The sequence below is a fragment of the Toxorhynchites rutilus genome, chromosome 1 (genome assembly GCF_029784135.1).
Source record: "Toxorhynchites rutilus septentrionalis strain SRP chromosome 1, ASM2978413v1, whole genome shotgun sequence".
Lineage (NCBI taxonomy): Eukaryota > Metazoa > Arthropoda > Insecta > Diptera > Culicidae > Toxorhynchites > Toxorhynchites rutilus.
In genome coordinates, this window is record NC_073744.1 from 162,684,327 (window position 1) to 162,698,568 (window position 14,242).

Here is a 14,242-nt window from a genome sequence, read left to right on the forward strand (position 1 = left end):
GGATTGATGAAATTTTTGCGTCAATCGGTTTCGGTACTCCATAACAATTTTTTCATATTGAAGAAAATAATGTATGTCATGAAACTAACTATCGAACAATTGAAAAATCTCAACCCCTATCCTAACGGAATTACCCTCTTCTGATTGGTCGAAATTGACGAAACATGCGGCGGTTCCCTAACAGAGATATCAAAACCAAGCAGCCTGGGGGAAATCGGCATTGCAAATACATAAAAGGAGGGGGAACTTTTGCTCCAACCGAAATGTGTTCCCTAACAGAGACACATCAACACCAAGCTGCCTGGGGGAAATCGACAATGCAAATACATGAAAGTAGAGGGAGCTTGTGCTCCCACCGAAATGTATCCCCCAACAGAGACATTTTTATATTGGAAGAAAGTTGCGATTAATTCTAGCAAATGAAATTTGAATTTTGAAGTTCTGGACAGTTCGGTGGATTTGCTGTTTTTGGCACATATTTAACCTCATGTGCATTATACCATTCCAGGACGGATTTTGCATAGTGACAAGAGTCCAAAACAACGCTGGAGAGTCGTGGCTTCTTATGAATGGTGGTAACCGCTTCTGGAGACATTCCTTCTCGTAGACATCTTTGTTGAGGCAAAAGATTTGGATTTTCGGCCAAAACTGCATATGGCCTGCCAAACCAAGTAATTTTTGGAGAATTTAGACTGCTTCTTGGTCCGGAAACACTCAGCTACGGCATTCCTTCGCAATTCAGTATAAATAGCGAGACCCGGAAGCTGTTTGAAGTCTTCGAGAACATAAATTTCATCGTCCATTATGGTGCATGAACATTTTTGCAAAAACTGGGTGTAGAGCACCTTAGCCCGGCTTTTTGCAGTGAAATTTTGCTTATCATCACGATTGGGCACCTTTCTCACTTTGTACGCCTTCAGTCCATGCCTCTGCTTCACTTTTTGTACATATGATTTTGATTTTCCAACCTTTCGAGCCACATTTCTAACTGAAAGGTTGGGATGTTTCTCAATAATGGCAACCACCTTTCGGTCCATCTGTCGGGAACATATTTTTCGATTTGTTCCGCTCCCAACCTTCCGATCCACAGTTGAGCGCTGATCAAACGTCTTGCACACATTAAACATGGTACTCTTCGGCAGTTTCAGCTTTTTGGTGAGATCGCGTACCGACAGTGTTGGATTTTGCTGCCGTTCGCGCAAAATGCGTTTGCGTACTTCCACTTGATTCGACGCCATTTTATCAAACTGAAGAAGAATGTAACCATGTTGGACATCGAAAGGCGCATTCGCGAAAGCCGAACATAGTAGGTATCGTTCGAATAAGCGTCGTAGCAGTTTGTAGAGAGTCGCCGGTAGCTGTTTGTAAACAATACCGACAGCAATTCCAATATGGCTGAAAGTGCATTTCATATGAATGTTTCACCTGGTATTCGCGTCCTCGAAGGTACGGTGTCGCCACCTATGAAAGTTTCGCGTGTGAGTGAAAAATATGTAAACAAACCATTACATATTTTCTCTGTAATTAATATACTGATTTTTCGAAAACTTATACCGCGTTTATCTTACAATTAGTGGAAATTGTTGAAAAATAGTTTTTCTTAGCTGTTTCGATGCTCCGAACCAAGATTTATTGTCATTTAGTAGTGAAAAAAAAAAGCCGTTGAAGTACACCCTCTGTCAATCTACCTGCGAGAGAGGAAAACCGAATTAAGGAAATTTGATATGAAAATATCCGCTTAGTGTTCATAAAATACCTAAAATACAAAGATCTGGCTTCTATTCAATCAGTGCTCTAATATTTTTCAAAATATATTCCTTAGAACGTGTGAAATATGGACGTCAAAAGCTACGCAAATTGCCCGGAGAACATGCAAGTCGGACGAAATTTGCTTGAAGCTGACTCCGAACAATCTGCAAAATTCAAAAGCCGTATTGTTTGTGTCGTCCCCGGATGTAAGCAGAGATATCGCCCCGGAATTTCTTTTCATGCCTTCCCTCCGAAAACGGACAAATCGCGGTATCTAGACTGGATCCAACGACTACGGCTAAAGATAGAACCTACAAAAACCTACCGTATTTGTAGCCTCCATTTCACCGTGTCGAACTTCTACTCTCCAGTTATGAAGTGTAATACACGCCGTGAAGCAATAATAATATAATTTTTTTTATTATTATTCTACTTTTTATAGCAACAAGCCGTGCCACTGATCGCTTAAATCTTAGGCCATCAGCAGTTCCCGACTTGAATTTGCCACAACCTCCCATCAGCGAAGCCAGGAAAACACTGATTGAGGGCCGTGCTGAACGTGCTGCAAACCGTGCCAAAGTTGGGGCAGCGATGGACCAGAGACATGATACACCAAACCTTTCAGATCTTGCCATCGATGCTGTGCAGATGTGCAGATCATCCCGAAATCTGTGTTCCTACAGTAGAGAAAGCAGTTCAGGTAGACACTACGGATTTGGATAAACTTAAAGTCAAGCGTATCTCAGCGATCTCCTTTGGAAGCGATGACGATCTTGTATCATGGACTGGACTTAAATCAAGAAAAATGCTCGAATCTATTGTCAAAGCAGTGACTCTCGTGAAGCAGTATCGTCAAAAGCCTAAATCTACAGTGAAGCTAGAAGAGGAAATACTGATTGTTCTCATAAAACTGAAAACCAACCTATCCTTTCGATTCATATCGGTGCTATTCCGCCTGCGCAGTCAAACCGTTTCTACATGCTTTCAGAGGATTTTGCCTTTCATAAGTGCTGCTCTAAAGCCGCTCATTTATTGGCCATCGGAAGAACAGATTAAGAGAAATATTCCCTTTTACTTTAAGCCTGACTTCGAGGATGTGGTAGCAGTGTTGGACTGCACGGAAATTGCCATTATGAAACCAAAATGCCTTCATTGCAGGATAAATACACACTCCCATTACAAATCTCGTGAGACGGCGAAGTATTTGGTGTCGGTAACACCGGGAGGCAGTATTTCTTACATAAGTTCCGGCTATGGGGGTAAAACCTCTGATAAGCAAATCGTAATCGAAGAAAATATCCTTGATCGCGTTAATCCTGGAACGCGTTAATCCTGGATCGCGGTGATGACTGATAAGGGTTTTATGATTGGAGAAGAATGTAAGCAAAAAAATATCAAGCTGGTTAGGCCTCCGTTCCTTACAGGACCTCATAAGCAACTAAGCAAGATCGATGCAACTCAGAGCATTTCAATAGCCGCTGCCAGAGTGCACGTTGAACGTGTTATTCAAAGGATCAGGGTTTTTTCGTTTTTCAATTCCAAGGTTGATACCCGGTTCTTGCCAGTTCTCGATGATCTAATGGTCATTGCATGCGGAGTAGTTAATTTGTCTAATCCCATACTAGCAAATAAGAGATTTTAATAGTTTTCGTTTTCGTAAAACAACTTTATTCATGTTTTAAGAATTAATTTGTCAAAGAGTACAAATACTTAAGATAAGCATTAAAATAAACCTCCTTCAGAGTGTTTAGCACTGTTGTTATAAAATCATGATCGTATTCAACCGTTATTATGTGGCACTGATCATCAAATTCCGAATAAATCACCAAATCCGCCATCTTACACTTAAGAATAAACATATTAAATTGCACTTGACAAAAATACTGATGATTCCTACGAAGTTGCATTGTATTTGCAGTCAAATACGGTAAGTTCTTCACTACATCACCAATGGTTGATGATTTTCCTGCCAGAGGACATTTAATCTCCACGATTTTACTATCATCTAGAATCAACCCATCCGGAGAGCAACCAATCCATGGCGCGTATGGTGGTATTACCAATCCACATCTTGTGACTGTTTTGTTAGTAATGTACGAGTATTTACACATTCACAGCTTCGGCCGTGCTCCACTGCAGGGGTGTGTAATTCATTAGGCAAAATTAGTCGCGAAACCTTCCGTCTCCAATCTTTAGATTTGGTCGATTCCGTTTTATAGTATGTAAACAACTGATACGCGTTAGATGCTGTTATTCTCAAACTTCGCTCTTCTTTCCAATCATCTGAATCCTGATGGAGTGTACGTAGGCATATTTCAATACTTTCACGAGAGGGAACACATACCTTGAGTACATAAAATGCACTCAAATCTTGCTCCAAAGGCCCAGTGAAATATTTATAATGGAGTTCAACTTCCGAATCAAATACTCTCTCTAATAAGGATTTCAAGTCCGCTGAGTGAACGTCTTCATCGTATGACACGAGGGACCCGAGGGAATCCGAAGAAAGTTTTCGATCGGATATCTCGTGCCTCAAAAACACATCCACGGTTTCTGGTTTTGTGATTTTATTATGTTCCTGTGTTGCTCTTATGCATGGTCTGCCAAGTATTTCAAATCCCACAGAACTTTCAGGAAAAACTGCCGAAAAACTAAAATAATATAATAATAAATTTGTCACAATCAAAAAACTAGCTGTGTGTGGACATCATCCACCCTACAAATGGAGCGATTACTGTAGATGCCATAAAAACAAAGTTCTTAAGATTATCTACCATCTACAAAATGTTGCAAAATCTGTGAGTTTTTCTCCTCGTCAGTCGCTATGTACTGGAAACTTCCCTTCTTTTTTGGTGTCTTTTGGTGTGGTCTTCAATGGTAGAATCGTTTAAGATACTGGCATCCAGTGGGATGGTACCTCCCAGCCATTTTTTGCAGAAGCAAAGATCTTTTATTCGGGTGGCTTTATACAAGTTCGAAGCGATTTTCGCAGCAATTTTTCCTCACTTTTGCTTCAGGTCAGTCACGGTCAGTAAAGGAAGCACCGGATTCCTGCACAATAGACATGTTAAGAATATATTTTTTTTTAAATAAATAGGCCTTTACTAATTCACATTTTCGCACTTTTGAAAAAGTGTGAAACAGTCCAACGTGGTGCAAAATGTGCAATAATAAAGAAATAAAATAAAACATACTTAAGCAAATGATACAAAACAGCCATGACGACGTGTTTGCACTTCCCTTTGCCAGCTTTACAGGAACACGAAAACAACCATTTGGAGAAGGAGATTTTTGTACGAATTTTTATTGTATGGGGTTCCGAGCTTGGAGATGATGACTGGAGGCAGGACGAGAAAATACTGAAGCCTTCATCGTGAACTTCTTCAACACCAACTATTAAAAGATTTCCAGCTTTGAATACTCTTTCGCCTTCGACGACTAAACGGCTTCCACACGCAGCGTAATCGAACACATCCGCAAACTCTACAGCCACGTAGCAGGTTTCATTTTCTCCAACTGATGGCTCCTGATAATGCATGAAACAAGGTCACAGAAAAACACTTATAAGTTAAATTCAGCTTAAGCTACGCCAAAGTTTTTTTCACTGCATAAGGAAAACTCATTTTCCAACCGTTTGGAAAATAAATTTTGCACACAATTATTAATTTTTATTAAAATTTAGTATCCTGAAAGTTTGTTTACTTTTTCACAAGTAAAGACAGTGTCCTTTGGATGCGGTAAGAAAAGGTTTTCCCCTGCAGTAAATTTATGTGATTTAACTAAATTAGCATCCTAGAGGATAGTTCTTTCGATACATACTCACCATTACGAAAATTTCTGCAAAAAACGTTAAAACGGTGCGTTTAAAAATCACATTCTTTTTGCAATTCTTTGTTGACATTCGCTTCACGCACACAAGCTGTCAAATTTAGCTTCGTAGTCGCGAATAGTGGTATAGAGGCGCCTTGATAAAAAGGAGGGTTTCAGCTGTCATGTAAGTGAAATATTTCATTGTTTAGTGAAATATTTCATAAACTACACTGAAAGAGAAGTGTCCGAAATTTAAAATGGACAGGCTTTACCTGTGCATAATGTTTAGATCTGTTTTCTGCATCATATGCCTGAGGCGTCCGAAATATGATTCAGAACGGTACCTAACGTAAAAAAACTTTGGTGAAATTTAGCAGGTGGAGGGAAACAGTAACATGAACAAAGCAAGCTCTTTGATCATCAGAAAATGTTTCCGATCGTGGTTTTGAGGTTTTTTTCGGGTAATTAACACGTTGAATGCCACGGTTTTATAGCTATTCTATGGAAATTTTCAAACGTATTACGGCCATCGTTTCTTATCATAGTGGAAGGTATTATTATTCGAAAGGGAATGCTTATAAGCTTATCTTTATGTATAAAAGAAGGATTTTCCCACGTACGTGTAAAATATCATCACAGAAGAAAGGCTGATCAGATCGGCACGGTCAATATATTTTTGACGTAGAACTACGCCTTTCATGAAGGGTGCCACATCAGAAAACAGGTCACGTTTTTATGAAATAAAGTTAACGGTAATAACTATTTTTGCCGCGAACGGATTTTGGCGATTTTTATATACCAAACGAATCGGAAATTCCCTAAGATTTGTTTGATATGCTATACATTACAATCCCATGGCCTGTATATGGTTTAAATTGATGAAAATTGGAAACATTCTCATTTCGTCATACATTTATTCTGTCCATTTGTGTGCCTTCCCGAACAGAGCTGTCAATAACGAGCAACGAAGGGGAGATCGTAAGATGTAAAATGAACAAAGGAAAAGAAGACGAACGAAGGGGAATATTTGCCTAGAGTATAAACAGTGGATCTCGTTGAGGCAAACTTCCATTCTTCGTGAGGATATCGACTGAACAACATCGTTGCTGGGCGAGATGGACGGCGAGGGATCGATTTGTCAGTGATTTGGTTTTGCATGACGGTAGGAAAACTCTCTCCACAAAGGATGATAGCAAAGCCAATGTAGACTGGCAATATTAACAGAAAGGGCTTCTGTCGAGCAGATCGCAAAACGGAGATAAGTGTGTGTATATTTAGTTGATTCAAGCCATCGTATATGGATATTTGTATGCGTACGTGATTGCTTCATAACCCGTACGTAAAAATAGTGCATCTTCGCTACGCTGAAACCCCATTTGTATCTCCTCCCGTGTGCATTGGACCTGTAACGATGCAACAATCACCTATTTTTTAATTTTTTATGCTATGATTGCCGATTGTTTTGTGTTGCAAATTATGCAGTCGTAATGATAAATATAAACACGGAGGGAAGATAGCGAGAGGGAAATATTTACGCTAGGGTATTAGTAATGAATCTCTGCTGAGGCAAATATTCAGCCTTTTTCCAAGAAGTTAACATTGTTTGTTTTCTGTCATCAATGCATTGAACTGACGCTATGGTGAAGCAGGTGTTAAGGTTGTGGACCAAAAAATTATTTGGGGAATACCAAGTTATTCAATAAGTTATATTAAGTTATTAATTTGTTTGGGCTCGCGTGCCAAAACTGCTTTCAACTAGGATTGCATTTGCGCTAATCTTGATAATAATGAAGCAGTGCTACTCTTTTGAAGGTTGTTGAGATTAACAGATAGAGTTTATTTCGTTTATTTAGTCACCAAGAAAGTAAATGTCGTTCTAGGATTTTGTATGTGAATTGGTTTCGCTTCCCAGTAGCAAAACTTTCTCCACTAAGGATGAAAGCTGCGCTTACCACGAGCAAAGTATTGTTCTGCGAGCACAAGAAAGAATCATCAAACAATTATCATCAAATGATTCTACAATAAAAAAAACATTTCAAAGCGACCAAACTGGTAGAAAGGTTATTTCAAAATTTTCGTTGGATTATAAAATAATATCCACAGTTATAAGCAAGCGACTTGAATAAAACCACAGCGTAGTTCCACGTCAACAATGCGGTCGTGTCTTGAACACAACCTCCTATAATTTTTGAGTTTGTCTTCACCCAAATTAGGCTGATAGAGTACTTTGGAAAATATTTGAGATGATTAGAAAAATTCGAAAAAATTGACTATGTATATCTATATATATAAAAATGGATTTCTGTCTGTCTGTCTGTCTGTCTGATTCTTATGGACTCGGAAACTACTGAACCGATCGACATGAAAATTGGTATGTAGGGTTTTTTGGGGTCGGGAAAGGTTCTTATGATATTTCCACACCCCTCCCCCCTCTCTAAGGGGGGCTGTCATACAAATGAAACACAAATTTCTTCATTACTCGAGAGTTGAAGAGTTGAAAAATCTTGAACGAGAATTGTGTCTGAAAATAATCTGATATTATAATGATGAGTTTTGGTAGAAGTACTAGGAATTTTTGACGTAGAACTACGTCTTTCATTAAGGGTGCCGAATCAGAAAACTGGTCACGTTTTTATGAAATAAAGTTAACGTTAATAAATATTGTTGTCGCAAACGGATTTTGGCGATTTACATACTAAACGAATAAGAAATTCCGTAAGATTTGTTAAATATGCTATACATTACAATCCCCTGGTTTGTAAATGGTTAAAATTCATGAAAACTTTGAGTGTTTCCATTTTCCCATACATTTGTTCTGTCCATTTGTGTGATTTCCCGAACAGAGCTGTCAATAACGAGCAACTTATGATTGACCAACGGAGGGGAAATCGTAGGATTTAAAGCCCCGTGAACAAAGGAAAAGTAGAAGAATGAAGGGGAATACTTGCCTAGAGTATAAACAGTGGATCTCGCTGAGGCAAACTTTCAATCGGCATCGGACTATTGAGCAATCCAGTTCACTTTGCTTTCGCTACCCCACCAGTGGTAATCCAACTTGGATATCGTCGTGTGGTGTTTTCAGTTCATCTTTCGCTTTATTCGTATCGTGTGTTTTTCCTTCGCGTCATAAATCAGACGCTTCGCGTAATGTGTAATGAGCAAGAAGAAGAGGAAGGCAAGCTCGAGCCCTGCAAAAAAAACGAACGCATTGCCAGGGGCAATAAAATTTCGAGGTAAGCGTCATCTAATGATGCACGCGATGTTGGTGCAGTGAAAAGCGCTCGCACTGAACGAGCCTTCGCGAGTGTGACACCGCATCGAACAACAGCGAAGTAGGCGATTTCGGTGCGTCGGTCGAACATGTAAACGCCGTTACCCAGGCAGCAACCAAATCAAGCTCTCCCCGCTGGTGGTGAAGGCGGTCGCTCTTGACAAACTCATCAGCGAATTCGCATCGAAGGGTGTTACAGCAGGGTACAAGCTGTGTGGCATAATTCAGTCTTTTTCCAAGCAGTTAACATTGTTTGTTTTCCGTCATCATAAGGGCTTCGTTGGTGCCTTTGAGGATGCATCAATGCATTAAACTGACGTTGTGGCGAAGCAGACGTTAAGATTGTGCGCCAAAGCGTTATAGAATGATATCCGAAGATATAAACAAGCGACTTATATAAAATAACAGCGTAGTTCTACGTCAACAATGCGGTCGTATCTTGGACACAACCTCCTGTAATTTTTTTCTTCATATTAAAGTAATGAAGTAACACTCCCCGCAAAAACACTCTCGTTGGTACGAAATTCGACATATTCGAAGTGGCAAAAAACTATGTTGTTTGAGCTTCAACTTTTTGACGAATACTGATAAAGACGCACAATGACAGTAGCTTTCCAACGAATGTTTGGAAATTTGATTCACTGGAATAATAATCAAGTTACGCCATCTGTTGTAAAACCGAAGAAACTTACCGGTACACCTAATAATTATGTATGAATGATGTTAATGGGTTATTTTGTTATGGTGTCTCTTACGCTAATGAGAAATTATCTACATTTTCTAATATCCGGTATCCGGCCGGATAGCAAATATTGGCCGGATACCGGATAGTTACCGGATATCCGTTTCATCTCTAATTTAAAGTCCGAAGGTCTGAAATAGAGAACGCGGTTAAGGTTAAATTGAAGAATTACTATTAAGGCGGCTCGCACACCGGAGCAATAAGCAACTAGCAAGCTGCAATACGTAATATGCAACAGGCAACATATTTTGTTGTGCTTCGTTGTGCTGCCAAAGCAATAAAAACGCCTGACATTATGGAAACAACCTACCTGATGATCGAAATTTGCCAAATTATGGGCGATAAGTTGCTTTTCAACCGACACGTTATGTTGCTAGCAATATGTGTTGTTCTACAAAGGTGATAGCGATATCGTATTGCGTCGGTATGCGAGATCAACAAAAATTAAATGGAAAACCCCATTGCACAATGGGCCAGGAGACGCATTTGAGTGGAAATTAGCATTTAGAGCTCGACAGTTATTCTCTAGACAAAAAATTACAGGAGGTTGTGTCCAAGATACGACCGCATTGTTGACGTAGAACTATGCTGTTATTTTATATAAGTCGCTTGTTTATATCTTCGGATATCATTCTATAACGCTTTGGCGCACAATCTTAACGTCTGCTTCACCATAACGTCAGTTTAATGCATTGATGCATCCTCAAAGGCACCAACGAAGCCCTTATGATGACGGAAAACAAACAATGGTTACTGCTTGGAAAAAGACTGAATTATGCCACACAGCTTGTATCCTGCTGTAACACCCTTCGATGCGAATTCGCTGATGAGTTTGTCAAGAGCGACCGCCTTCACCACCAGCGGGGAGAGCTTGATTTGGTTGCTGCCTGGGTAACGGCGTTTACATGTTCGACCGACGCATCGAAATCGCCTACTTCGCCGTTGTTCGATGCGGTGTCACACTCGCGAAGGCTCGTTCAGTGCGAGCGCTTTTCACTGCACCAACATCGCGTGCATCATTAGATGACGCTTACCTCGAAATTTTATTGCCCCTGGCAATGCGTTCGTTTTTTTTTGCAGGGCTCGAGCTTGCCTTCCTCTTCTTCTTGCTCATTACACATTACGCGAAGCGTCTAATTTATGACGCGAAGGAAAAACACACGATACGAATAACGCGAAAGATGAACTGAAAACACCACACGACGATATCCAAGTTGGATTACCACTGGTGGGGTAGCGAAAGCAAAGTGAACTGGATTGCTCAATAGTCCGATGCCGATTGAAAGTTTGCCTCAGCGAGATCCACTGTTTATACTCTAGGCAAGTATTCCCCTTCATTCTACTACTTTTCCTTTGTTCACGGAGACTTTAAATCCTACGATTTCCCCTCCGTTAGTCAATCATAAGTTGCTCGTTACTGACAGCTCTGTTCGGGAAATCACACAAATGGACAGAACAAATGTATGGGAAAATGGAAACACTTAAAGTTTTCAAGAATTTTAACCATTTACAAACCAGGGGATTGTAATGTATAGCATATTTAACAAATCTTACGGAATTTCTTATTCGTTTAGTATGTAAATCGCCAAAATCCGTTCGCGACAAAAATATTTATTAACGTTAACTTTATTTCATAAAAACGTGACCAGTTTTCTGATTCGGCACCCTTAATGAAAGACGTAGTTCTACGTCAAAACTGTCTTCGACAAATTTGTTACATTTGATAGAGCGCTCATTTTCATGTTGCCAAAAATAGGGTGACCAACATTTTCGATGAAATAAAAGATCTAACTTTCTTATCTCTATAGATACAGGTAAACATAATTCGACAATGTTGTTGTCCCATTTATTAAAACATCTTTGTAGAACAATTTTTCTATCTCTTGACATAACCGATATAGCGCCTTTTTCATAATTTGCGTTGGGGTCACCATTAAAAAAAACTGTTTTTTTACTCTAACTTTTATATTTCAAATTCTACATACAAACTGTCTTTAAAAGACTTTTAGAAAATACTGATACAAAAATTTGCGATGCAGAACTTCACTCAAAGTTATTGAAAAGTCGTACGAAGACTCACACATTATGTAGAGTAAACTCTATTCTTTCAAATGCCGCCAATAAACTCTGATTATGTTTGCCCCGGAAAGAATGACAAACAATTGCAGAGAACGTAATTTTTGGGATGAAATATCAGTAACTTTGTATGAGGTGGAGATATTGGGTTCTGCATCGCAAAATGTTTGTATCAGTATGTTCTAAAAGTCTTTCGAAGACAGTTTGTATGTAGAATTTAAAATATAAAAGTTAGAGCAAAAAAACATTTTTTTAATGGTCACCTCAACCTCAACCTCTAATTAGGAAAAAAGCGCTATATTGGTTATTTCAAGAGATACGGATACCGGTACCATCGCAGGAGTTTCGAGCAAGGGTTACTCTCTCAGCAAAGATACTTTCACGGGCATCATTATTCGGATCGCACAAAACACTCATGAAAGTTCGTGGTCGACTGAACGAATGTGGGGGCGAAATCTAGCGTTGAATTAATGGGTACAATTATAACAAGTCACAACGTGGATGGATCGTGTTATCGAACAACGCCATCGTTATCAGCATTATTTCAGCCGGCATAAACACTGCCGCACCGTACGCGCTGCAAAAATATGGCTTTCGGCGTGAATATATATGTATTGGGTAAATTGGTCGCAAAAAAATGTAATTATCAGCGGTTATTTTGTATGAACTATCATTTTTTGTGAGATCTGAATACTCAGATTATTATACACAGTGCACTATGAAAAAACTATCTTGCCAGCAGATTTCCACAAGGTCCTTTTTCCTAAATTTCCCCACTCTTAGCTCATCACCTGCAATCTCTCCTTACACACACAAACCAACGCATTCAACGCACGCAAAAGCAGTGAATCCCATCCCAAATTACAAACAAGATTCAAGCATTGGTATTTCCACTTCATGACTTCACTTTTTTTTTTGTTCACCTGTGTACAACTAAATGCAAATCGCAATTCATAAGCGGGTCAAACCCTTCTAGACATCCTGCACCAATCCGCTCCGCTGTTTCTGCTCCTGCTGATTGAACTCATCCACTTTGGCGGCAATCATTCCCTCCAGCAGTCTCTCCCGATATAGCAGCCACCAATTGTACGCATATGCAATACTGGCGAGCATTCCGGTCACTCCGGCCGCTATTTTGGAACCGGGCTCATAGTAACTTCCGGCGACAGCCAACTCGAAGAAGGCGAAGATGTAGAAGAGCAGAGCAACGATTGCGTTGTAGCGTTGGTCCACCCGGATTGAGACCACCAACAGATTACGCAGTTTCCCTCCGTTCACATTGTCCCACAGGACAATCGCCGTCAGCAGGGTGCCATTGAAGGCTACGAACAGGAAGACGTACTCAGTGATTGTTAACCAGTGGCACGTAATGAGGAAGATCGTTGCCATCAGTCCGAAAATCTGGAATGAACACAAACGCAATTAAAACTGGAAGGGCTAAACAAGATAATCACTTACGATTTCAGCGACTTTCGCCTTTCCATCGTTTGATTTGAAATATGAATTGATGTACCAGCGTCTTACGGTTTCTAGGATGGATCCCGATGCGGCCGGTGTCTTTGTTTGCGGTGGGGGCGTTGGTTTTTCACCCGACAGAGTCACTTTTACGGTCATCGCGGTTGTGTTGCTTTTCGACGAATGAATTCACACTAAACTTGGGTACACGCTGAATTCATGAAAGTTCGTGGTTGACTGACGGCTTCATGTGAGGTATACATTCGTTTCGTTCCCCGACGACGTGGGCGAATCGAGTTATCAGCGCTCGCGCTGGCGCTCGCTATCCTATCCCGAGTTTGTTTCTTTTGAAGCGGACAATCTCACACCGAAAGGCGGCTCCCGATTGCGTGTGTATTGATGCAATGTCGACTGAATTGAACGCAGAAAATTATTATCCGTCAATCTATTTTTTGTGTGATGATTAAATTTTGATTGTTTGGCCATATGAGGCTTTAATTAGTCAGCACTGAGCTTCGGAACATCGTATCTCACCGCAGCTTGATGTTCCCCGTGAATCCCATGATACACCCAAACTAGCGTTGGCAGAAAACATGTCATCTTTGGCAGAAAAGATGCCATTTCCTGGTCATGAGAGTCAAATGCACAAATAATGAGCTATTTTGAAGCTTAAAAATGGTTTGTATGTATACGAGCAGACATCTCTTTCTGTTTTCTTTTCTATTTTCATTTGGGATTGTGCAAAAAAAAAAGTCCATACGACGTCAATGGGGATCGAACCAAGGCCGGCTGGAATGCGAAGTTACTTTACACGACCACGCTATCCATATAGCTGCTAGCGCTATTATTAAGAAGCGTGATAACATTACACCACATCATAAAATGAAGTTGGAAGGAGTTTTCTAAGCCGATGAAGAAGAACATGAATGAGAATATATGCGGTATTTCCCCGAAGTGTCGTTGTAAGCGCGTAGTTCTAGTTGTATTCATTGTATCGAGTCATACTATAGCTTGTTGGAAAGGTATTTTTGCGCGCTATAATATAGTCCTTGACAGTGTTTCGTTTGGTTAAGTCGTTCGTGAGTTATAGTGTCGCAAATATGGAGCAAAATAAAGGGAAAAACCGACATATTTTACAG

At 40.0% G+C, this 14,242-nt stretch overlaps 1 protein-coding gene across 1 annotated transcript; it reads right to left on the bottom strand.

Moving 5' to 3' along the window:
* Positions 1–12,267: 12,267 nt before the first annotated feature.
* On the bottom strand, positions 12,268–13,441 carry LOC129778322 (uncharacterized). The gene is made up of 2 exons (XM_055785177.1): positions 13,107–13,441; positions 12,268–13,049 (listed from the first exon to the last, which is right to left on the bottom strand). The coding sequence occupies exons 1-2, from the start codon at positions 13,260–13,262 to the stop codon at positions 12,621–12,623; spliced, it is 585 nt and encodes a 194-aa protein (XP_055641152.1). The 5' UTR covers positions 13,263–13,441; the 3' UTR covers positions 12,268–12,620.
* Between the last annotated feature and the right edge of the window lie 801 nt (positions 13,442–14,242).